The sequence below is a fragment of the Heterodontus francisci genome, chromosome 2 (assembly GCF_036365525.1).
Source record: "Heterodontus francisci isolate sHetFra1 chromosome 2, sHetFra1.hap1, whole genome shotgun sequence".
NCBI lineage: Eukaryota > Metazoa > Chordata > Chondrichthyes > Heterodontiformes > Heterodontidae > Heterodontus > Heterodontus francisci.
The window spans coordinates 96,897,475-96,922,874 of record NC_090372.1 but is presented as its reverse complement, the minus strand read 5'-3'; the positions used below and the strand labels follow the sequence as shown (position 1 = coordinate 96,922,874).

Below are 25,400 nucleotides of genomic sequence, written 5' to 3'. Positions count from 1 at the left end.
TCCATTTCTCATTTACTGTTTTACCTGCCAATTTTTGATTCCAATCTACCTGAGCCAGATTGCTTTTTAACTCCTGCAATCAGTCCTCCTCTACTCGAATATTTTCACATTTGAATCTTCCTTACCCTTTTCCATAACTACTCCAAACCTAATGATATTGGGACCATTGTTTCCTAAATGCTTGCCCACTGTAACATGCTCCACTTCTCTCAGTTGCTCCACAGAACTAGAATCATAGAATGGTTACAGCACAGAAATAGGCCATATGGCCCATCTTGTCCACACAGGCTGTCTGCAAGAGGAACTCACCTAGTCCCGCTCCCCTGCCTTTCTCTGTAGCCCTGCAATTTTTTTCTCTTCAGATAATTATCTAATTCCCTTTTGAAAGCCATGATTGATTCTTCCTCCATCACATTCCTTTGCAGTACATTCCATATCCTAACTACTTATTGCATAAAAAAGTCTTTCCTCATGTCACGGTTGCTTCCTTTGCCTTAAATCGGTGTCCTCTGGTTCTCAATCCTTTTGCCAGCTGGAACAGTTTCTCCCAATCTACTCTGTCCAGAGCCTTCTTGATTTTGAACACCTCTATCAAATCTCCTCTTAATCTTCTCCTCTTCTCCAAGAAGATACCCAGCTTCTCCAATCAATCAATGTAACTGAAGTTCCTCATCCCTGCAACCATTCTCATGAATCTTTCCTGCACCATAACTAATGCATTCACACCCTTCCTAAAGTAGGGTGCTCAGAACTGGATACAATACTCCAGTTGAGGCAGAGCCAGTGTTTTATACAGGTTTATCATAACTTCCTTGTTCTCTATACTCCAATTTATGAAGCCCTGCCACCTTCAATGATTTCTGCACATAGACCCCCAGTCCCTCTGCTCCTGCACCCCATTTAGAATTGTACCCTTTATTTTATATTGCCTCTCCTCATTCTTCCTACCCCCCAAAATGAATTGCTTCACACGTCTCTGCATTAAATTTCATCTGCCATTTGTCTGCCCATTCCACCAGCCTCCCTATGTTCTCTTAAAGTTTATCACTCTTCCCCTCACAGTTCGCAATACTTTGAAGTTTTGTGTCATCTGAAAATTTTTAAATTGTGCCCTGTTCACCCAAGTCTAGGTCATTAATATATATATGAAGAAAGACAGTGGTCCTAAAACCAACCCCTGGGGGAACCCCATTATATACCTTTCTCCAGTTCAAAAAACAAACATTCAACACTGCTCTGTTTCCTGTCACTCAGCTAATTTTGTATTCGTGCTGTCATTGTCCCTTTTATTCCAAAGTCCATACACACCACATCAACTGCATTATCTTCATCCACCCTCTCTATTATTTCATCAAAAAAAACTCAAGTAAGTTAATCAAACACTATTTACCCTTAACAAATCCATGTTGGCTTTCTTTAATTAATCCACATTTGTCCAAGTGACTATTAATTTTGTGCTGGATTATCATTTCTAAAAGCTTTCCCACACCGATGTTAAGCTGACTAGCCTGTAGTTGCTGGGTTTATCCTTGCACCCTTTTTTGAACAAGCAATTCTCCCATCATCTGGCACTCCCCCTGATCTCAGGTGGATTGGAAGATTATGGCCAGTGCCTCTGCAATTTCTGCCCTTACTTCCCTCCGTGTCCTTGGATGTATCTTACCCAGTCCTGGTGCCTTATCATCTTTTAAGTACAGCCAACCTATCAAATAACACCTCTATCAATTTTTAGCTCATCCAGTATCTCAGCTATCTCCTCTTTGACATAGGCAGCATCTTCTTCCGTGGTAAAGAAAGATGCAAAGTACTCATTTAGTGCCTCAGTCATGCTCCCTGCCTTCATGCCGAAATCCCCTTTTAGGTCCCTAATCATCCCCACTCCTTTTTTTAACCCCCTTTTACTATTTTGTGTGCCTATAGAAGACATTTGGATTTCCTTTTATGTTGGCTGCCAGTCTCTTCTCACTCTCTCTTTGCTTCTCTTATTTGTTTTTTCAGTTCCCCTTTGAACCTTCTATATTCAGCCTGTTTCACAATTGTATTATCCACCTGACTTCTGTCATATACAGCCTTATTCAGATTCTTCTTACTCTCTATGTCTTTTGTCATCCAGGGAGTTTTTAATTTGTTTGGCCTATGTTTTCCCCCTTGTAGGAATGTAGCTTGACTGTACCCGAACTATCTCTCTCGAAAGGCAGCCTGTTACAGTTTTGCCTGCCAATCTTTTTTTTTTATTTCCAAAATATACTTTATTCATAAAAATCTGTAAAAATTACATTGCCAAACAGTTTCCAAACAGCACCAAAAAATACAAACATTGCAAGGGAGATCAGTTTCCTTCAATACTGTCATGAGTTTCTTCCCAACCCTTCCGTTTCACAATTGTCATGTCAATTACAGTTTTACATTTACAGCAATTGAGAATATTAACGATACAGTTCGAGGGGTTTCCATTGGATCCAGCCCCTCAGTCCAGCTTGGTGGGGGAACCTTACACTGTGGTCTTTCCCCATTGAGCCTTTGCTGCGGCTGCCCCAAGCTTTAGTGCGTCCCTCAGCACGTAGTCCTGGACCTTGGAATGTGCCAGTCTGCAACATTCGGTGGTGGACAACTCTTTGCGCTGGAAGACCAGCAAGTTTCGGGCAGACCAAAGGGCATCTTTCACCGAATTGATAGTCCTCCAGCAGCAGTTAATGTTTGTCTCGGTGTGCGTCCCTGGGAACAGCCCGTAGAGCACAGACTCCTGTGTTACAGAGCTGCTTGGGATGAACCTTGACAAAAACCACTGCATCTCTTTCCACACCTGCTTTGCAAAGGCACATTCCAGGAGGAGGTGGGCGGCCGTCTCTTCCCCACCACAGCCAACGCGGGGGCACTGTGCGGAGGGGGCGAGACTTCGGGTGTGCATGAAGGATCTGACGGGGAGGGCCCTTCTCACCACCAGCCAAGCTACGTCTTGGTGCTTGTTTGAAAGTTCTGGTGATGAGGCATTCCGCCAAATGACTTTGACGGTCTGCTCGGGGAACCATCCGACAGGATCCACCGTTTCCTTTTCCCGTAGGGCCTTGAGGACATTCCGTGCAGACCACTGCCTGATGGACCGGTGGTCAAAGGTGTTTTCCCGCAGAAACTGCTCCACGAAGGATAGGTGGTACGGCACCGCCCAACTGCACGGAGCGTTCCGCGGCAATGTGACCAGGCCCATCCTTCGCAACACCGGGGACAGATAGAACCTCAGCACGTCGTGACACTTGGAGTTTGCGTACTGGGGATCTACACACAGCTTGATGCAGCCGCACACGAAGGTGGTCATCAGGATGAGGGCCACGTTGGGTACATTTTTCCCGCCTTTGTCCAGAGATTTGAACATCGTGTCCCTCCGGACCCGGTCCATTTTAGATCCCCAGACGAAGCGGAAAATGGCTCGGGTGACTGCCATGGCGCAGGAGTGGGGTATGGGCCAGACCTGCGCCACGTAGAGCAACAACGTGAGCGCCTCGCACCTGATGACCAGGTTCTTACCCACAATGGAGAGAGATCGCTGCCCCCACATGCCCAACTTTTGTCGTACCTTGGCTACTCGCTCCTCCCATGTTTTGGTGCACGCCCCGGCCCTTCCGAACCATATCCCCAGCACCTTCAGGTAATCTGACCTGACGGTGAAGGGCACAAAGGATCGGTCAGCCCAGTTGCCAAAGAACATGGCCTCGCTCTTGCCGTGGTTAACTTTGGCTCCCGAGGCCAGTTCGAACTGGTCGCAGATGCTCATCAGTCTGCGCACGGACAGCGGATCCGAGCAGAAGACGGCGACGTCATCCATGTACAGGGAGGTTTTAACCTGAGTGCCTCCGCTGCCTGGGATTGTCACCCCTCTGATGCTCGCATCCTTCCTAATAGACTCAGCAAAGGGTTCAATACAGCAAACAAACAAGACCGGGGACAGAGGACAGCCCTGTCTGACTCCAGATTTGATCGGGAAACTTTCAGATTCCCACCCGTTGATTGAGACTGCGCTACTGATGTTTGCGTAGAGCAGTTGGATCCAATTGCAGATTCCCTCCCCAAACCCCATTTTGCCTGCCAATCTTTGATCCAGCTTGATTCCTCACTGGACTAGAAACATCCTGATCCAAGTTTTCTTGTACACACTTCAGGAATTCCTCCCCCTCTTTGAGGGTTATGGAGATACTAACAGATTTGTTTGATTGACATGGTGATTGGGGAGAAAGCTTAAATATAGGTCCATGATTGTGAACTGGCTTGATGGACCAAATGACTTTTTAATTTCAATTTTTCAAAGCTTTTATTTTCAAAAATGCTAATCGAGTCCTTGATTTGGGAACCAGCACCAATTAATCATAGGAAAGAAACAGACGATTGCATCCAAGTTTATGCGTGCTTTACACCACCCCCCTCCCCCGTCCCCCACACGTACCCATATAGCCAAAATCCCGCACTTGCGCTCCTTTTAACCACAGTGTTGAACGGTTGAAGAGAGCATGCAGCATTCCTCACTCGAAGAATAATGATTGATGCGTTTAAAGGTAAATAATCCAACTTTTTCTCATCTATTTTAAAGATATTTTATCCGAGTTGCCCGGATGCTTGTTTTGAAACAGACCACATTGAAATGATAGTGGAACAAACTCATTAAAGTGGATCTACATGATATTGAGGTCATTTAATAGGGTATAGCGGGTGAGGTCCTTTGCACCTTTAAGGAAACTGCCTTTTTGTTGAGCTGAGTCTTTGCTCCGCGTTTCTGTGGCAACTGTGAACTGGGCTTTCGAGAATCTGAAAAGCTGAGTGGAAGCTCGATCTACCGCTGCGGCATTGGACTTTGCGGGGGCCGTTCTTTGAATCTGCTGTGAAAACTTTACATTTTAAATTCACTTATTTGCCGTTTGAAAAAAAACATAAATGTTGTCTCTCTGTCCTCCATCTGAGAAAGTTCTAGGAGGGACTACAGGCTAGTGGGGGAGTAGTTTGTTCTCTGATAGGCTTCTCGGTGAATGAGTGGGTGATTAAAGGGATTTCCAGGGCTCAGTCCACAATCGTTAGAGACAGTGAGAGGAGAGGAAGAGAGCTCCGTCCCTTGGGCAGCTTGTGCAGTGAGCGCCTGGTGTTCTGGGGATGCTTCATCCTGCGGCCGGTGCGCGCCTCTCCGCAGTCCCGCGCTCCTCTCATACGCTTTGCCCGGGCACTTTTTCACGCCATGAAGCAGCGCGTATTTGTCATCGCAACCGGCTCCCTTCCAAAACCCAGGCACTTGCCGGCGAAGGTATTTTTAAGCGTCGTTCATATTTTGACCATCGCGGTTGCAGCAAGCAAGACAGGTGGTAAGTGTATGCCTGCCATATTTGTAATTCGTTGCAGTTTTTATTTTTCTTTCAAAAAGGATTTGTGGTTAAGGGATGCTGTGTCTTACTCTGTGTCCAGATTGAATAGTTGTACATTCTATAAATGCAGTTATTTGTTCATCAAAACATGTCGGGTTATGATTGATAAACCTCCAAAATGAATGAAATGCAACATTTTAATTGCTTACATTTTTAACATTGCAGTTAGGAACAAATGCACTGCTGAAAAAGCGAACTGTTGCACCGAATGCCTCCTCCTGGGTCCTGAATGTGGATGGTGTTTTCAGAAGGTGATTTGATTGTTGATGTATTGTTCCTGATGTAACATTTCTACAATACATTTTCTAGTCCTTATGAAAAATCAGCCAAGATCAAGGTTGCACAATATATTAACAGTATAGAATTAATCAGAGAGTCAAGTTCATTAAGCTTTTTCACTGAAAAGATATAAGAAATTAAGGAATTAAATAGTTAATTTTATCTAAGCTGTATACTTTAACAAATATAGTTTTGCATAGTAAAGCAGTTCTGTTCTGTGGAGGCTCCATTTTAAGTGATTATTCTGTATAACTTCATATTGACTTAATTAGCTTCAACATCAGGTTTCCCTATAAACACCGATGACACCCAGCGCACCGCAATGTCACCTCTGTTGATCCCTTCACTGGCTCTGATTTTGTCATGCTCTTTGTCTGACATCCAGCACTGGATGAACAGAAATTGCCTACAATTGAACACTGAGGAGACCAAAACCATCATCCTCGCCACAAACACATTCCCCTCACCACCAACTCCATGGCCACTGTCTGCGGCAGAACCAGACTGTTCACAGACTTGGCGACTTATTTGATCCTGAGCTGAGCTTTCGACCCTACATCCTCTCCATCACCAAGATTGATAACTTTCACTTCCATCACATTGCTCATCTCTACTCGCATCTCAGCTCATAGGCTGCTGAAACCCTCACCCATGCCTTTGTTACCTCTAGACTATCTATTTCAATGCACTCCTGGCTGGCCTCCCACCTTTCATCCTCTGTAAACCTGACCTCATCCAATACTCTGCTGCTCGGATCCTAACTTGCACCAAGTCATGTTCACCCATCACCTTTGTGTTTGCTGCCTACATTGGCTGCTAGTCCAGCACTGTCTTATTTTCTTTGTGGTCCTTGCCTTGTTTTCAAACCCCTCCATTGCCTTATCCCTCCCTATCTCTGTAACCTCCTCCAGGCTTGCAACCTTTCATAAGACCTCAGCAGTCCTTTGACTCTGGCCTCTTGCACATCCTCAATTTTTTTTGCTCTACCATTGGTGGCTGTGCCTTCAGTTGCACTAAGATTGGGAATTACTCTGCTAGACCTCTCCACCTCCTTTGAGACGCTTGTTACCCCATTGCTCAAGCTTTTGGTTACACATCCTAATATTCCCTTATGTAGCTGGGTGTCAAATTTTGTTTTATAATTGCTCCTATGAAGCACCTTAGGATGTTTAGTATGTATATGCAAGTTGTTGTTGACTTCATTCTGGGACAGTATCCATTAAAGTTAGTGAAGTTGGATCAGTAAACAAACAAAAAACTGATCATTTTTGTGCATTTGACAGTATAAGTTATGATTCATGTTAGGTTTCAATAGAACTGCATTTACATACAGAAATATTCTGCACATTAGGATTTTTCAGATGAATCACTGCATAAGAGGTGTGACTTGATCACCAATCTAATTCAAAAAGGCTGCAATTCAGATTTTATTGAATATCTTGAAGTCAAAAAAATAATGGAAGAACAACAACAGAGTTCTCAATTGGCCCCTGGCAAAGTCTCTTTACAGCTGCGACCAGGTTTGAACCTAAGTATTTTTGTCCAATAATGTCTGAACAGATTTTTACATTGTGCTTCATGTTGCTGATGTAGTTTGCAGTAGTCTTAAATTCTGTTTACTTTTCCTACTGAAAGTTTTGAATATCTGAGTAATTCTAAACAATGTGAACAGAACTTCATTTTTTAATGTTAAAAAATAATATTTTGCATGAGTTAGCAAGTTCAATGAATGATGGGATGGTTCAGTAATTCTATTTAAATAATTTGCTTTCTTGCTATTACACAAAGTTTGACATTTAGTGTTCACTTGTATTTTCTGAAACTGTCTTGTTATTGCTATTCATCAGTGCAGAAGTTGCAACAACTACAAATAATAATAACTGTAAAAAGATTTGCTGCAAAAAGTAAGAAACAAAAAGAATTACCATTGTATTTTCAAATATAAAGAACAACAATGGGCTAGATTTTCAATCTGGGGTTGGGAACTCGATGCCTGGATCATTTCCGGGTCCTAGCCCCGCACCAGATTGCCTAATTGGATTGGAAGCAAGCTCACCACTGAATTAGTGGCGCCAAGCACAGCGAGGAGGTGGGAATTGATTGCTGAGTACAATCCTCAAAGGTAGGCGGCAACCATGAATGGGCTTGCCACTGCCTTGTAAAATAGAGGAGGCAGGAGATAGTAGCCTCATGGCGCAGAAAAGTGGCCAAAGGTACTATGCCTGCTCTGACATGAAGAAAATGTTTTGGCAAAACGCTTTCTTCAGGCCTTGATGGCTCCCAGTGTGTATCTGACAGCTGTGCACTAACGTGCTCCTGACTACTTGTTTGGGTTCGCCGATCTGCCCACCTCAGCCTGTTAACAAGCTCCTCAAGGAGCTCAATGGGCAGTTAATTGGAGGAGAGTAGGTTTCTGGCTTGCTTTTGCCCTCCCGCTGCCCTTGCTTTGAAAATAGCAGTGTGTCCTGGTAGTATTGGGACACTAACATGCCACCTGTGAGCGCTATTATGAAAGCACACCTGTACCAATCTCACCCCCAAGGGTGATTGAAAATCCAGGCCAATATTGCGTTTTACAATACTTTGAATGTAATCCTGTTAAATTTAGAGAAAAATCTCCTTACAACCTTGTTTTAGAACAAGAACAAAGAACAGTACAGCACAGGAATAGGCCATTCGGCCCTCCAAGCCTGCGCCGATCCTGATGCCTCCCTAAACTAACACCTTCTGCACTTCTGGGGCCCATATCCCTCTATTCCCTTCCTATTCATGTATTTGTCAAGATGTTTCTTAAACGTCACTATCGTATCTGCTTCCACCACCTCCCCTGGCAGCAAGTTCCAGGCACTCACCACCCTCTGTGTAAAAAAAAAAAACTTGCCTTGCACATCCCCTCTAAACTTTGCCGCTCGCACCTTAAACCTATGTCCCCTAGTAAACGCACCTCATTCCCCCTCTTCCCCCCCCCCCCACAAAATAACGCACCTCATTACCCCTCCCCCCACAAAATAACGCACCTCATTCCCAGTTTTATCCACCTAAAGATTGCACAAATGCAAATGTGGCTTTGGGCAGGCAGTGGGTGATGTGCTTGCACCACTCACTCAATCTCCGTGTTCTCAGTCGTTTTGAGATCTGTTCATTATTGCCATAATCCCAGCAAGCTGTGAATGCAGCTTGGACATTGATTACACTCCTGGGAAGCACCATGGAACATTTTACTATGTTAAAAGGCGCTATATAAATGCAGGTTGTTGTAGATGTTAATCAGCTCACTGGTCGAGGGGAATGGGAATTCTGGCAGCTCCAGCGCAGTGCCAAGTCAGAAATTTTCTCCGAGATGTGGTTGGAGGGCTGGCAGTGGGTCAGAAGTTTTTCGGGGGACAGCAGCAGCATGAAATCCTGGCCTCACAAAAATTACTTTAAAAAAAAAAACAACTTGTGCTCTTCTGCTTAAGTACCCCTTGTTGGAGTGCTCAATTGCTGCTCTGAATGGGTGGAGTATGCATGGTATATGCTCCACCCATTGGAATCTTACAATTGTATTGGGTTCGTATAACCACTGTAGGGCCCTTATTTACATATTACAAATAGGCTCCTGCCTGATACAAGTAGCTGCCTGGGCCATCCTGCTAATGGCACTTGTCATACCGGAGGTGGGAATGGACTGGCAAACGATACACTGATATTTTCAGCCCATGACCACTCCGTTCCCACTGGGGGAAGGCCATGAAAGTTGATGCTTTTCAGTTTCCTGCATTATCTTTTTTTGTCAAAAAGGCACTGCAATGCAATAAAAAGTTGGTACTAATTATTTGAACTTTCTGATAGGCTAAACAAATGAAAAGGAAAATTGTGTGTGCAAGAGAATATTTTATAACGGGAACATCTTGTTTAAAAAAAAAAGAGTTTTCTTGGAATTCTTCTGATCTCCTACTATAACTTTGGGAGATCAGTAGACTCTCCACTGGTTTGTCAATACTAGCACAAAGGAAGACAGCTGTGGTTGTTGGAGGTCAATTATCTCAGTCCCTGGACATCACCGCAGGAGTTCCTCAAGGTAGTGTCCTAGGCCCAATCATCTTCAGTTGCTTCATCCCTGGCCTTCCCTTCATAAGGTCAGAAGTGGGGATGTTCGCTGATGATTCCACAGTATTCAGTACCATTTGAGACTCCGTAGATATTTAACAATACATGTCCACATGCAGCAGGTCCTGGACAACATTCCGGCTTGGGCTGATGTGTGGCACGAATGTTACTTGCCACATAAGTGCCAACCAGTGACCATTTCCAACAAGAGAGAATCTAACCATCTCCCCTTGATGTTGAACAGCATTACCATTGTTGAATTTCCCTCCACCATCAAAATCCTGCTGGTTACCATTGATCAGAAAGTGAACTGGACCAGCCATATTAGTACTGTGGTTACAAGAGCGGGTCAAAGGCTGGAAATTCTGCGGCGAATAACTCACCACCTAACTCCCCAAAACCTGTCTGCCATCTGCAAAACACAAGTCAAGAGTGTGATGGAATACTCTGCACTTGCCTGGATGAGTGCAGCTCCAGCAATACTCAAGAAGCTCAACACCATCCAGGATAAAGCAGCCTGCTTGATTGGCTCCCCATCTACCTCCTTATGCATTCACTCTGTCCACCATTGGCGCACAGTGGCAGCAGTGTGTAAGATCTATAAGGCGAACTGTAGCAACTTACCAAGCCTTCTTCAACAGCACCTTCCAAACCCGCGACTTCTACCACCTAGAAGGACAAGGGCAGCAGACATATGAGAACACTGGCACTTGCAAGATCCCCCACTAAGCCACACACCATCCTGACTTGGAACTATATCCCCATTCCTTCACTGTTGCTGGGTAAAAAAACTGAAACTCCCTCCCTAACAGCTCTGTGGGTGTACCCACACCAGATAGATTGCAGCAGTTCAAGAAGGCAGCTCACCACCACCTTCTTGAGGGCAATAAGGGATGGGCAGTAAATGATGACCTTGCCAGTCATGCTCATAACCCATGAATGAATTTTTAAAGAAAACCTAGATAAATGGTGCAAACTATCCTGCGGCTAAAATGTAGGTTTTTATCTCCTTAACACTAAAATTTGATAAGAAAGCTGGAGTTCATATAGATGTCATTTAAGAGGTTATAGATATTATGGCTCCATTATTTTGTGTTGCAGTTAAAAAAAAAATGTTATTTTAGTAATCTGGAATCTCGGGCATGGTTTTTACATATAGCAGCTCGCCTAGCCTGCCTGTTAAGGCCTGTGTTCAGCTGCTTTCTTTGGGGAAGGGTTTGAAATTGGCACACGAAAGATCTGTTAGGAGCTAATTTCAGTTCAGCAGAGAGATTTCTATAGATGGACAGCTCTTGTTGGTTTCCTGCAACTTTGAGCAGAGATCATCAGGAAATGACTAATTCACTTTCTCTATCTGCCTGTTAAAGATTTTTCAGTTGTGGTTTATTACTGTTATATAATTACAGTATTTTGGCCATCAAGATGTAACTGTGACATCTGACAAAGTATGTCAGATATACATTAATGCAATACTATATAAAATTGGAAATAAATAACCAATTGGAACAAGTGAATTTGTGCGGAATTCTTACGTTTGATATAATCTGAAAGAGCTATATTCTAGTTTGAAATCTATGATTTCTGTAAGTAACTCATTGATAATTCAGAGCTTTCATTAGAACCCAAGGCAATCTGAGAATTGTTTCACATACTGTCATGAAAATTGACTGTTAAATTATAATTAAATTTACCACAGAGTTCAGAAAGAAAACCATGTATCCATCTTACACAGCAGAATCCAATGCTATCTTTTGCAGATACACTTTTAAACTTAAATAAATAACCATCATAAAAAGCTAAAAAAAAATGGCAATTTTAATTTGACTGACAGTAATTTCTGGCACTTTTCAGATAATTAAGCCTTGACAAATTATTTAGTAGTTTGCAGCAGTTTGGGCATAGTGATAAACAGTTGCTTCATAAAAGCAAAATACTGCAGATGCTGGAAATCTGAAGTAAAAACAAGAAATGCTGGAAATACTCAGCAGGTCTGGCAGTATCTGTGGAGACAGAAGCAGAGTTACCATTTCAGGTCAGTGACCCTTCATCAGAACTGACAAAATATTAGAAATGTAAAAGATTTTAAGCAAGTAAAGTGGGGGTGGGGCAAAAGATAACAAAAGAGAAGGTGTTGATAGGACAGGGTCACAGAATAATTGACCAGAAGGTCATGGAACAAAGGTAAATAGTATGTTAATGGTGTGATGAAAGACAAGGTGTTAGTACAGAGAGGGTGTGAATTGACTGTAAAGCACAAAGCACTCCAAGTACAAATATTAAAAAAACCAAAACAGTGGGTAGGCACAGTAGTAACAAACTACACAAACTAAAAAACTAAAATAAAATAACTAAATAAAAAAGGAAAAATAAAAAATAACTAAACATAAAAAGGGCGGCCCATCATGCTCTGAAATGATTGAACTCTGCATTTGTTGCTTAAGCAGTTGCTTAATAAAGTGGCCAGAAATTTTATAACCATGGTTATAGGTGCTAGAATCAGGTGATCCTTTCATAATCCTAGCTAACTTTCCTTCCTCAACAAACACCATCAAAAATATAGATTAAGTGGTCACCAAATTCACTTTGATGTTTGAGAGACATGGCTGTGTGGAGTTGGCATCACATTTATCCAAAAAACAATAATTTATAGCATATGAAATACTTTGAGCTGTCCCCAAGATGTGTTGAATACAAATGCTGACATAATCAATTTATATATTTTTGCGCATCGGGACCACAATTCATTCAGCGGAGGTGATGGCGTGGTGGTATTGTCACTGGACTAGTAATCCAGAGACCTAGGCTAATGCTCTGGGGACATGGGTTTGAATCCCACCATGGCAAATGGTGAAATTGAAATCAATTAATAAATTGGCGCAGTGGTTAGCACTGCAGCCTCACAGCTCCAGCGACCCGGGTTCGATTCTGGGTACTGCCTGTGCGGAGTTTGCAAGTTCTCCCTGTGACAGTGTGGGTTTCCGCCGGGTGCTCCGGTTTCCTCCCACAGCCAAAAGACTTGCAGGTTGATAGGTAAATTGGCCATTGTAAATTGCCCCTAGTGTAGGTAGGTGGTAGGAGAATGGTGGGGATGTGGTAGGGAATATGGGATTAATGTAGAATTAGTGTAAATGGGTGGTTGTTGGTCGGCACAGACTCGGTGGGCCGAAGGGCCTGTTTCAGTGCTATATCGCTAAATAAAAAAAAAAAATAAAAAAATCTGGAATTAAAAGTTAGTTCAATGGTGACCATGAAAACATTGATTGTTGTAAAAACACATCTGGTTCACGAATGCACTTTAGGGAAGGAAATCTGCCGTCCTTACCTGGTCTGGCCTACATGGGACTCCCGATCCACAGCAATGTGGTTGACTTTTAAATGCCCTCTGAAATGGTCTAGCACACGACTACAAAGCCCAAGAAAAGGAATGAAACCAGACACCAGCCGGCATCGGCGTAGGCACTGGAAATGACCATGGCAAACCCAGCCCTGTCGACCCTGCAAAGTCCTCCTTACTAACATCTGGGGGCTTGTGCCAAAATTGGGAGAGCTGTCCCGCAGACTAGTCAAGCAACAGCCTGACATAGTCATAATCAAGGAATCTTACCTTACAGGCAATGTCCCTGATGCCACCATCACCATCACTGGGTATGTCCTTTCCCACTGGCAGGACAGACTCACCGGAGGTGGCAGCGCAGTGGTATGCAAACAGGAGGGAGTTGCCCTGGGAGTCCTCAACATTGACTCTGGACCCCATGAAATCTCATGGCATCAGATCAAACATGGGCATAGAAACCTCCTGCTGATTACCACTGACCGTCCCCCTCAGCTGAGGAATCAGTGCTTCACCCTGTTGAACACCAATTGGAAGAAGCACTGAGGGTAGCAAGGGCACAAAATGTACTCTGGGTGAGGGACCTCAATGTCCTTCACCAAGATTGGCTTGGTAGCACCATTACTGGCCGAGTCCTACAGGACATAACTGCTAGACTGGGTCTGCGGCAGGTAGTGAGGGAACTAAGAAGAGGGAAAAACCTATTTGACCTCATCCTCACCAATCCATCTGTCGCAGATGTATCTGTTGATAACAGTAGTGGTGAGAGTGACCACCGCAAGGTCCTTGTGGAGACGAAGTCCCGTCTTCACGTTGAGGATACCCATCATCGTGTTGTTTGGCACTGTGCTAAATGGGATGGATTTCGAATAGATCTAGCAACTCAAAACTGGGTATTCATGAGGCACTGTAGGCCATCAGCAGCAGTAGAATTATAGTTAACCATAATCTGTAACCTCATGGCTCGGCATATCCCCCACTCTACCATTACCATCAAGCTGGGGGACCAACTCTGGTTCAATGAATAGTGCAGGAGGGCATGCCAGGTTAGCACCAGGCATACCCAAAAATGAGGTGTCAGCCAGGTGAAGCTACACAACAGGACTACATGCATGCCAAACAGCATAAGCAGCATGTGATGGACGGGCTAAACGATCCCACAACCAAAGGATCAGATTTAAGCCTTGCAGTCCTGCCACATCCAGCCATGTACGGTGGTGGGCAATTAAACAACTAACAGGAGGAAGAGGCTCCTCAAATATCCTCATCCTCAATGATGGGGGAGCCCAGCACGTCAGTGCAAAAGACAAGGTTGAAGCATTTGCATCCATCTTCAGCCAAAAGTGCTGAGTGGCTGATTCATCTCAGCCTCCTCATCACAGATGCCAGTGTTCAGTCAATCCGATTCATTTCTTGTGATATCAATAAACTGCTGAAGGCACTGGGCCCTGGCAACATTCCTGCAGTAGTACTGATGACTTGTACTCCAGGAGTAGCTGTGCCCCTAGCCAAGCTCTTCCAGTACAGCTACAACACTGGCATCTACCTAACAATGTGGAAAATTGCCCAGGCATGTCCTGTCCTCAAAAATCTGGACTAATCCAACCCGGTCAGTTACTGCCTTGCTTTATCAGAAAAGTGATGGAAGAGGTCATCAACAGTGCTGTCGAGCAGCATTTGTTCAACAATAACCTGCTGCTGATACTCAGTTTGGGTTCTGCCAGGGCCACTCAGCTCCTGACCTTATTACAGCCTTGGTCCAAACATGGACAAAAGAGCTGAACCCCAGAGGTGAGGTGAGAGTAGCTAACTGCCCTTGACATAGAGGCAGCATTTGACAGAGTGTGGCATCAAGGGGCCCTAGCAAAACTGGAGTCAATGGGAATCAGGGGGAAAACTCTGCTGTTTGGGGGCATACCTAGCACAAAGGAAGATGGCTGTGGCTGTTGGAGGTCAATCATCTCAGTCCCAGGACATCACTGCAGGAATTCCACAGGGTAATGTCCTAGGCCCAACCAGCTTCTGCCCTTCTCTCTATTATGAGATCAGAAGTGGGGATGTTCGCTGATGTTTGCACAATGCTCAGTACCATTTGCGACTGCTCGGATACTGAAGCAGCCCGCGTCCAGATGCAGTAAGACCTGGACAACATCCAGGCCCAGAGCTGCTCGAGGATGTCCTGCAAGACCACCTGCAGTCTCCCCTGGTGTAAGTCAGCAACTTCCATCAGCCATTGGGGTAACACTGTGTAGGAGCACTAGGACAAGCAAGGGCACGCACAAGAGAAGCACTAAGGGAATGCACTGGGGTGAATAATACATTATTGTTTGTATAATTGGATGTGTTTTTTGTTAAAGATTTTTTTTTTGTTAAGGATTTTGTTGGTGGCTTTTATTGTTGAAAGTTGGCCAAGTGAACTCTGCTAGGGAGTTTACATATCTTAGTGCTCTTACAAAATGTGTCACCAGTGGCAAGTTTAGGAGATAGAAGGTTGTGAGTTTCCAGTGAGGACACTTCAGATGGCAGTGATGGGTGACATCAAGCTGGTCTGGGCCTTGTGGGCCTGACTGCAGGTCTCAGTGTGGGCCAAGGTAGTCTGGCCCAGACGACTGAGTGGATGGCGGTGAGAAAGAGTGCTGTTATCCTGAGAAAAGACAACAGGTCCCTCTCCCATGGAGTCAAGACCACTTTCCTAGGATTGCACCTCATCAATGCTGACTCTGCTGGTGAATAGAGTGCAGAAGTGATGTGATGCTCTTGAAGCCTCTGTCAACACTGGCCACCAATGCCAAGGGGGCAGCTTTCTGAGTTTCCACTGCAGCTTTGTTAGTTGCCATGGAAGTTGTTGGAACTGTCAGCAGAGACACTACCCTGGTGAGGGCCACTGTAGCTTTCACTCCATGCTGGACAAAATGGTCTCCATTCTCGGCACGAAACTTTGACATAACTTGGAGCGGGACTCCTCCATGCTCTGTGACATTGCATGCAAGCTTGGTGGCAGGCTGCTCAGTACACCCAACATTTCCTGGTGTATATCCATCAGGCTTCCTCTGTAGCCTGGGCCCTTAAGTCAGTTTCTGAGTCCTCTGCAGCAGTATTAGTAGGCAATCTCGCCCTCCATCTGTGGCATTCTCTTTCCCCTGCCCTAGCTCTTGCACACTTGTGCTCTTTGACCCACCATGTAAAATCCCGTCCACTAGACTAGACTCTAGAATACATGTAGTGCCAGTCTCTGAATTGGTGCTTGTGAGGGTAAAATTGAATAATGATGTATCTTCAGGGAGGCTGGCCACCTATTCCTGAAGTGACTGATATATCTCCACATCTTCAGCACCTGAAATAAAAGAGACTGATAAGGGTTAGCTTTTAATGTGAAGGGAGATTGAAGTGGCTGATGAAATCAACTGCAGTTTGTCATTCAGAATGTAGAGTGAGATGGAAGGAGTAGAGGTAAAAGAGGACAAGGTGTGAAGAAACTTGGCACAATGTTTCCTCCACAGCCATGACTCTTTCCCTACCTGTGGTGGCCAGCATGTTGCCTTTATTGGGTAAAAGGTATGCAGACCTTTGCTTCCTGGTTAGTGATATTTGCCTGGAGGCTGTTCTGCCCTGGGGGCACTGGATCTCCCTCTTTCTGTCCACTGCCTGGACCAGAACTTCCAAAGCATCACTGGAGAACATGGAGGCCCAATTTGCAGGTCGTGTGGCCATTTGTTGCCGTACCAGCATTCTCTGCTCTCCGCAGCTAGAGTGCGCTCCCCTTTAAGAGGTCTTTTGGATTTTCAGCCCTTCCACCCAAACACGTGTGCAGCCAATGTACAGCATGGATAGTGCGGTTACATGTCTAGATCCTTTTATTGAGGTCCTAGCACAAATTTAGCTTGCTGTCTGGGACTATGAACAGGTGCCCCTTCTATGTTACTGATTTTACATTTCAATACTTTTCAGTAATGTTTAATTTTCTCTAACTGTTAGAATATTTAATATTTGCTTAAAATGTTAATGGGTCAATTTTTCACTGGTACATAGCATAAAGAAAAAGTGAACTTGAGGAAACAAGTAAGTAAAACTAATAAACAATTATGGGTGTTTTGTCTGTTATTGCTGCTCCTCTGAGTCTTTCTCATGGCCTGAAATGGATGTAAGTAAATTAGTGGAAAAAATGCAGAGCAAGTATTTGTTCAAGGCTTCTCTTGAGAAAATTGTAGAATTGCTAGAGGTCGGGGTAAATAAGGAATATAATAATAAGGGCATATTGAATTCTCATTTGCAGTAGGAGTTGGTCTTACAGAGTCATGGCAAACAGGTCGATCAGTAACAGCATTGAAATAATTGAATGGTACTTGGGATACTTTAGTATAAGAGAATGGGCACAGCAATCATTGCACACCATTTCATAATCCAGCAGGATCTGGAGGAGAAGCTGTTGAAGAGCCTGGTTTTTTTTTAAAGTCACAGAATGAGCACATGGGCATCATATGCACACTGTCATTTCAATGGTAGTACCTGTCACAAGGCTGAGTTTACAAATGCCTTCTGGGAGTGCATATCAGGAAATCGTCAGAAACTGCTGTGGTTATCTTGTATCAATCTCTCACACTTTAATTTTAATGGACAGAAAATCGTGCCGGGTTTGCAACCTACCATTCAAGTTCTCATTGTTCATCCATGTCATGTGAAATCGTGTATCAGGAGGCTAATTTGTAAAATCTACCCATGTAATTTTTCCTAATGTGCCATTATCTCCATATACAATCATTAAATCTAGTTTGCAAGCTGGACATCAAACCATAAATGCACAGGATGGAAGAAAGCCTCACCTTGGTGGCTCAACACCTCATTGAAATACAGCCAGGTTCTCTCCAGCTCTTGCTGGCAGGGAAATGCAAGTGGACCATGAGAGGGAAGATGGAGAAAAGGGCACATTGCTGTTGGCTCTTTTCAAGGCGCTCCCACTTCTTCCTGTCCCTTGCATCTCCCACCTTCAGACAGAGCCCCACATGCTACTTCCTGCCCCAATGACTGAGTCTGCTCCTGTACAGGTGCAGATGGGCAGTCTTTGGTGGGGTCCTCACAGGCTTCAAAACCCAGAGAATGTCCACCATGGGCATCTAATGTGCCAGAACAGGGCAGCCTGCCTCCAGCTCTGAAGAAACTACAGGAAGTGAATGAGAAAGATCTAATAGTTGCACAAGGGATTCACTTGGGTGTGTATAGACATGTTTATGGTTTATGACCAGGTGAGAAAGGTGTCTAGGGGTCTTTTAATGTCTTCACCTGGTCTTATTGTGTCAGGGTTTAATTTTAAATACATTTATGTTTTGAGCTCCCCCTTTGTGAATCCTTGTTCACAGCTTTCCATTATAAGGCAAAGAAATGAGCATTAACAGGCTTTCTTAGGTTTAAAGAAGAAAAGTGAAATTTATTAAGCCTTAAACTTAAACTCTAATTCGGTTAACGTCTATGGATATACGCCATGCTCCACGCTAGCATGCATACGCGATACGCACATGCAAATAGAGACAGAAAAGAGAAGAAAAATAAAATGGAGAGGTTTGAGGCAATCTCTGAAGAGGAGTTTTTTTTTTACTGTCCTTCGAGCTTGCTATAGGGTCCTTGATTGTAGGTAGTCTTGCTTTTCGTTGGGGCCCAGTATTCTTCTTAAACCTTGTTCACTGTAGGAGACTTTTCTCTCTTGGGGTTCATATGTCTTCAATAGTTTCCGAAGCTGGTGAGAGTGTGATGAGAGAAGACAGGAGAGAGGTCTTTCCAGTTCAGGAGCAAACAGCTTTTTGAGTTCCGATTCCTTGTTGGTAGTTCAAATTCAAAAAACTCCAACAGTCAGTTCGTCATGTTACCAAGCTGGTCTGACCACATCTGTTTGTGTATTCGGCCATCTTAGTAGTTAACCTGGAATGCTAGCCTTTCCACTTTCAACGTCTGGTAATCAAAAGTCCATTGTGGATTAAATTGAAGCATGAAATAGCCCCTTTGGCCTTTGAGATACTGTCTGTTGATATGCTAATGTATCTCTCCAGCCAAAGTCTCTAATTTTGTTTTTAAAGCATGTTCTTTCTTCACCAACAACAGTTTAAAAATCATTGTTCATGTGGTGGTGAAATTAATTTTCCTCATTCTTGGCAGGTGGGGGGCTTGCCTGACAATGGTGTTGTGTTGATATTTCAATGAATGAAACACTTAATTTGAACTTCCCATTCTCCTGACGTCTACATTGTTGCATCCCACATTCACCTTGGACAGTAACCTTCAGGTGAATGGTATGACGAGCTTTTATGAAGAAGAAGGGGTGTGAATGTGATGGTTTGACTGTTGGAATTTTGTGTGGGTGGTGGGGGGAGGGTGGTGGCAGTGGGGACACAGGATTTCTGATGGCACTCTTGGGTGACCTCATGCACACAGATTAAGTGAAGCATGCCTGGATGAAGCCATCACAGGCTTCTCTGACAGCAATGTGTGCGGTTGCAGTCACCATGGCCACATCTGGTTTCTCCTCTTCTCCTCCTCCTTTTCCCCCTACCGAGAATGCTGAGCGTTCCTGCACCTTCCTCTTCCAACAGCTACTGTTGCTGTTGGTGCTGCTGCTGTTGATGTGGCTTCTGGTGGTGCTGCTGGTGTGGCTGCTCCTGTTGTTCCTCATCAGAGGTCCATGCTACTGCTGTATAAGTTATTCCCTTGCTGCATTGAATGCTGACAGCAAGGAAGTTGAGATGAAGGTGAGTAAACTCCCAAGATAATTGAACATAACTCCAAAAAGTTGAAATGGATTTTCAAGGTACTGAATTCAGGCTTTAGAAACACATTCTGTAATCTGAGGCCTTTCTCAGTTTGGCTGGCCAGAAACTTTGCAATTTCCCTGTTTAATGGCTTCCTAACACATCAATTCCATTAACAATCACTCCATGCTGTGGTCTTGGTGACTGTGGCAAGATGCAGACAACTCGGGGAACATGTGCACTGGCTATTAAAGCCAGAATACTGGGTTAAATTCAAACTTAATTATCTCTTTGCATATCTCAATGACTTTCCTGCCTGCAAACTCACCCAGGACAAACCCAGAAGTGGGTGGGATCATGTCAGGTTCCTGACCCGATGCCATCTTTTGGGGATTTAACCCCCCACCTACACTCAAGCGCACCTCCTTGGCTGTTAAAATTCTGCCCATTAGCACTAGATGAAGTGTGTTTACTTTGTACCACAACAGCTGCACATTCTTGTCCTAGTGCAGGGGATGGTTTGTAAATTTATTTAAGTTCTCATTAGTCACAGAAACAAATTGGCACAGTCTACCAAATCTCAAAGTGTTGACTTTTCATCTAAAATGTCTAATGGCATTAATGTTGACAACTATACTCTTTGCAGCTTTCCAAAGCACAATTTTATATACAGGGGATACCAGCTGTGAGAATGCTGTTACGATCAGGTGAGGAGGGGTCACAAGGCTCCCCTCTTGTCCTTCTCCTTGTTTGACAGCAACAGGGTTTACTCCTTTTAAAACAGTGAATGTGCTTACTGCTTCAGTGAGTGTTTTACCTTTTTCCTTTGTTGTCATCGTAAAAGAATCAATTGGACAGGTTTTTTTGAGTTTAAACAAGAAAGAAGTTAGTTTATTATACTTATAAAAAACAATCTAGATAAAATAATAAAGCTGCGCGACACTTTCACTCACACATACACACATGAGAATCTCACACACACAAGTAGAGAACGGAGTGATAATAAATAGCCTGGTTTGGGATTAGTGTCCAGAAAAAGGAAAAATAATATACAGTCTGTGGGGTCAGGTAATTCCATTGTCTTCTGGATGAATTTGTGATCTTGAAGTCTCTGGCTGGTAGGAGTACACTTTGTGGCTGGCCCACCTGGTTCAGAATTTTCTTGGAGACAGGGTTGTCGGTGGCTTTCCGCCCCGGGATCTCTGTCTGTAGCAATGGTAGACTTGGGTGACAAGTTGCAAGCTTGCGATGATTTCTGGAGAGAGAGACAATCCGACTGGAGTCTTGTCTGTTTAGCACTCAGCTTGTCTGCCTCAAAGGATGGGCAATAAATGCTGGCCTAGCAAGCAATGCCCACATCCTATGATCGAATAAAAAGTCTCAGGAGCTTGTGTTTTTGCAAAAGACTGCTAGTTTTCCATAGTTGGGGAGGCAGTCACGTGATTGTCCAGTGTCCTCATTTGCAGTGTTTTGGATTCAAGACTAGGCATTTTCAGTCTCTATCAAATCTCATTGTTTCAGTGTTCACCCCCTGGAGTTATGACTCCATTGCTAATGTTCTGTTCCAAGATGGCTTTGAATTTTTTGCCATTAGAAGTGATGATGCTAGCTGCTTCCAAATTCATGATGCATTGTCCTGGATACGATCTCGTTAGACATATGTCTCTGATTCGATGTCCTGGAATGTGAGGTGTTTCAATGCAAATTCTGGTGTTCATCTTGGCTGGTAGCTTTGTAAAAAGTTAACTGTAGGATCCCAGCTCCTTTTTAAAAAGTTTAATATAGGTTTCTAACCAATGAATTAAAAATCTTCATTTGGTGTGGCATGTTTTCTTGACAGTGCAAACAGAGCGAAAGAAAAGTTACAGTTCTCTTGCCAACCGTGTTGTAATTGAAGATTGATATTGAAAAAAGAAATTACTTTGAAGTAGAGCACTCCTTCTGTAAGGGTTGCCATTTTGAATGTTGATACACTGACCTTTTTAACTGGCTACTTGCAGTTTGATTTCTTGTATTGACTTCCAGTGGGACAAGCAATAATTCAGTACCTGACTGATGGACTTCCAGTTGACGTGGTGAGTTGGAGAGGTCAACTGGATTTGAGTTTTGTGATAGAGCAAGTGGAACAAATCAAAGTAACCTACAGGTACCTATTCAAAGGATTTTTCTTGCAGACAGAATAAGGGTCAGTTATTTTTGTATGAAAAAGGACATGATAACATAGATAGGTATGCTTGAGCTACAGCAGAAAACAAGGTAGGCTTCAAAGTCCAGTCACTGGGCATAAAATCTAGATGTCATTGGTGACATACCACTGAGTAATTTAGGGTAGAAAAAGCCTTTGAGCTGAGCTGCTGCTGCTACACCATTGCAACTCTGGTGGAAATCCCATTTACGCTTTGTACTTCCATGTTTTGTTTTGAGCAGCTCCAGCAGTTCGATGAAGGACCACTGGTTACGCTGCTCAGCACTGATACAAATTGGTGAAGTACATTCTCATTTTATATGCCTTATCATCCACCAACTCCTACCTGAAAGGAGAGATAAGGAAAGTGTCATGCTAGGCCCCTACATGCCAAGAATGAGGCACATCAATTTTGTCATGAACACTGATTTTTAACTGTTGGTGCGAGGAAATGACTTGTTAAACAGATCAGCCGTGGCTGGAAAAAAACATTTAAATACCAACAGAAATCGAAGGTGGGGGAGCTCACGTTCCAGGTTGACTGCTAAAATGGCCGAATACACAAACGGACATGGTCAAACCAGCTAGTCGCATGACTAACCTGCTGGGCAACCTGAGTTTTTTTTTGAATTTGTACAAACAGTTTGGGCAAAAAGCAGAATGCTCCTGGATTGAGAAGATCTCTCCTGGCTGGCTCACCACAGCCTCTCCTGTCTGCCAGCTCCCATCTCTTTCTCACAAGCCTCTGAATCCACTGAAGACACATGAACCCCAAAAGAGAAAAGTCTCCTACAGCGAACAAGGTTTAAGAATAATACTGGGCCCCAATGAAAAGCAAGATCTACCTACAATCAAGGACTCTACTGTGAGCTCGAAGAACCGTAACAACAACTCTTCAGATATTGCCTCAAACATTTCATTTTTCTTCTGCTCCTTTCTGTCTCTATTTGCATGTGTGTATCACGTATGCATGCTAGCGTGGGTGCTGCATGTATCCGTAGGCGTTAACCGAATTAGAGTTTAAGTTTTAATAAATTTCAACTTCTTTAAACCTAAGAAAGCCTGTTTGTGCTGGTTTCTTTGCCTTATAATTGGAAAGCTGTGAACAAGGATTCACCAAGGGGGAGCTAAAAACATGGTGTGTTTAAAATTAAACCTGGTTACAGTAAGACCAGGTGAAGGCTGAAAGGGAACCCTAGACCTCTTTCTTACCTGGTCATAAAAGAAAAACGACAGAAAGAGAAGCAAACAGATAAATTAGGGTGAGAGAAGAGTAAGAGAGAGATCAAATAGAGACAGTGAGCAAAACAACTCAAAAACAACAGACAGCTAAGAGAGCAACTATGTTCTTGAACGAACTATGTGCAACACCATGGGAAGTCCACTGTCGAGTGCTTGTTTTTATTACACATCCGTTCTTCAATATTTTCTGCCATCACTTTTCTGAAAATTAATGTAACCTACCAAATACAGTCTCGTGTGTGTGACTAATTTTGCACTTTGAAATTGTCAGCTTAATTTTTAATTGGTATCCTGTGATCGAAGTAACCATAGCAGTTTATTATTTTATTTTTGTATTACTGTGGCTTGAGACAGAACTTAAAACGGTCAGTAAAAACACATTCAGCGTGACCAGTGAGTTCTAGAAGAATTAAAGCATCATTTAAGTTTGATATTGGTTTAATTTTTCAAGTTTTATATTTCTGACCCTGAAAGTAGAAACATACACCTTTAAACAGATGGGACACAATTCCCATTTGATATCATCGGTGAAGAGCATCTTATCATGAAACATGTACAATTTTTAACTGTTTGGGGTGGGGATAAATCTATTTGCCTCTACCGTTTAAGAAAAAAATTATTAGCAGAAATTTTCTTAGCCGTAAAAGAGAACCCAAGGAAATTTACCCCTTTATTTTTTATATGTGACCCTTTAAAAACACTTCTGAATAAAAGATCGTATTTGTTTAATTTACTTTCACCATCTTTGAGGAGATTCCTTACAAATTTCTTTTCATGTAGATCTGCAACTTGCCCATCCCACACCTGCGTATTTTCTCACCTCACCCTTTTACCTGTGGATATTCTGATTCATGATCAGCAATGTCTAGTTATATGAAAATGTTGTGTCTGGTTTGTGCCCATCATACTTTTTTTTAAAAAAACAATGTTGTTTATGTAACAGAAAAATATAGGCCAGAAATTTAGAAGCAATTACAATTGTCCACTAATTAATCTCAGGAGTTTACAAGAAGCTACAATTACCTATTTGGACAACTTGGACTAGGCGAACAACTAAACATCACAAACATGCTCCAGTCCTCAAACTACCCCTAAAAAAACATCATGGACAATCTATTAGTAGAGCTATAGCATGGCAAATGTTAAGGATAGCTCCTATAAGAATGTGTATAAAATTGAAATTCTGATTAAAAATGTGACTACTTATATGTGTGTGTATCACTTGAAAGTTTTTAAACTAAAAACAAAAGCTTTGGAGTTCCATCTGAACCGAGAAAAATAGATTAATGTTCTATCTTTTCACTTTTCAGATACTAATCATACATTTCCAGAATTTGTTCTCTGTTTCAGGTTTCCAGCATTTGCATTTTTTTTTCATTTTATCTCTCAAATAACCTCTGTATGCCAGATGATAACCCTGCTGCTTTTTCATACCTTTTGGCAAACAGGCAGTGAGGCAAGTTTTATAGTGAAAGTGCGGCAACTGAACGACTATCCGGTGGACCTCTATCATTTGGTTGACACATCGGCATCAATGGTGGCTAATCTAGAAAGGTTACACTCCATGGGATATTCTTTATCACAAAGGATGGCTAAATATTCCAGTGATTTCCGATTTGGGTTTGGATCGTTCGTTGATAAGCCAGTGTCTCCGTTTATTAACATTCACCCAGACAAACTTATAAATCCATGCAGGTAATGATTGCTGACAGTTATGTGTTCAATATAATTTTTGTTTATTATCAAAATGCCTATTTTTATTTATTTTTATTTTAAATGCAGTATTTATGAAACATCCTGTCTGCCAGCACATGGGTTTATACATGTGTTATCTTTGACTGATAATATAACTGAATTCAGAAAAGCAGTGGAGAAACAAAGAATTTCTGGAAATGAGGACACACCTGAGGGAGGTTTAGATGCATTGCTCCAAGTCGCAGTTTGTGAGGTGAGTTTTGTTTAATAGAGTCAAAAAACAGAGATTAAAACTTCTTTTGCCAAAGAAACTCAGATGTAGCTAATATGAGGAACCAGTTTACATTCAACTATATGTCGTAAATGGAGTTTCATTCCTTTACCCTGACCTTTATCCAAATAAGATTCCCAGAAATCCCACTGGAAACCACCTAAACATGAATTTC

At 43.0% G+C, this 25,400-nt stretch overlaps 1 protein-coding gene across 3 annotated transcripts in view; it reads left to right on the top strand.

The window, feature by feature from the left end:
- Positions 1-4,472: 4,472 nt before the first annotated feature.
- Positions 4,473-25,400, top strand: part of itgb8 (integrin, beta 8) — a 115,253-nt gene continuing 94,325 nt past the window's right edge. For 2 of the 3 annotated variants that reach the window (XM_068009081.1, XM_068009067.1), the window contains exons 1-5: positions 4,796-5,339; positions 5,565-5,650; positions 7,030-7,198; positions 24,708-24,954; positions 25,042-25,207. In XM_068009081.1, coding sequence (XP_067865182.1) covers positions 5,216-5,339; positions 5,565-5,650; positions 7,030-7,198; positions 24,708-24,954; positions 25,042-25,207 — 792 coding nt within the window. In that variant the 5' untranslated portion in view covers positions 4,796-5,215. Of the gene's footprint in view, positions 4,545-4,795; positions 5,340-5,564; positions 5,651-7,029; positions 7,199-24,707; positions 24,955-25,041; positions 25,208-25,400 lie in introns of those variants that run through there. The other variant, XM_068009075.1, reaches the window with a different exon arrangement.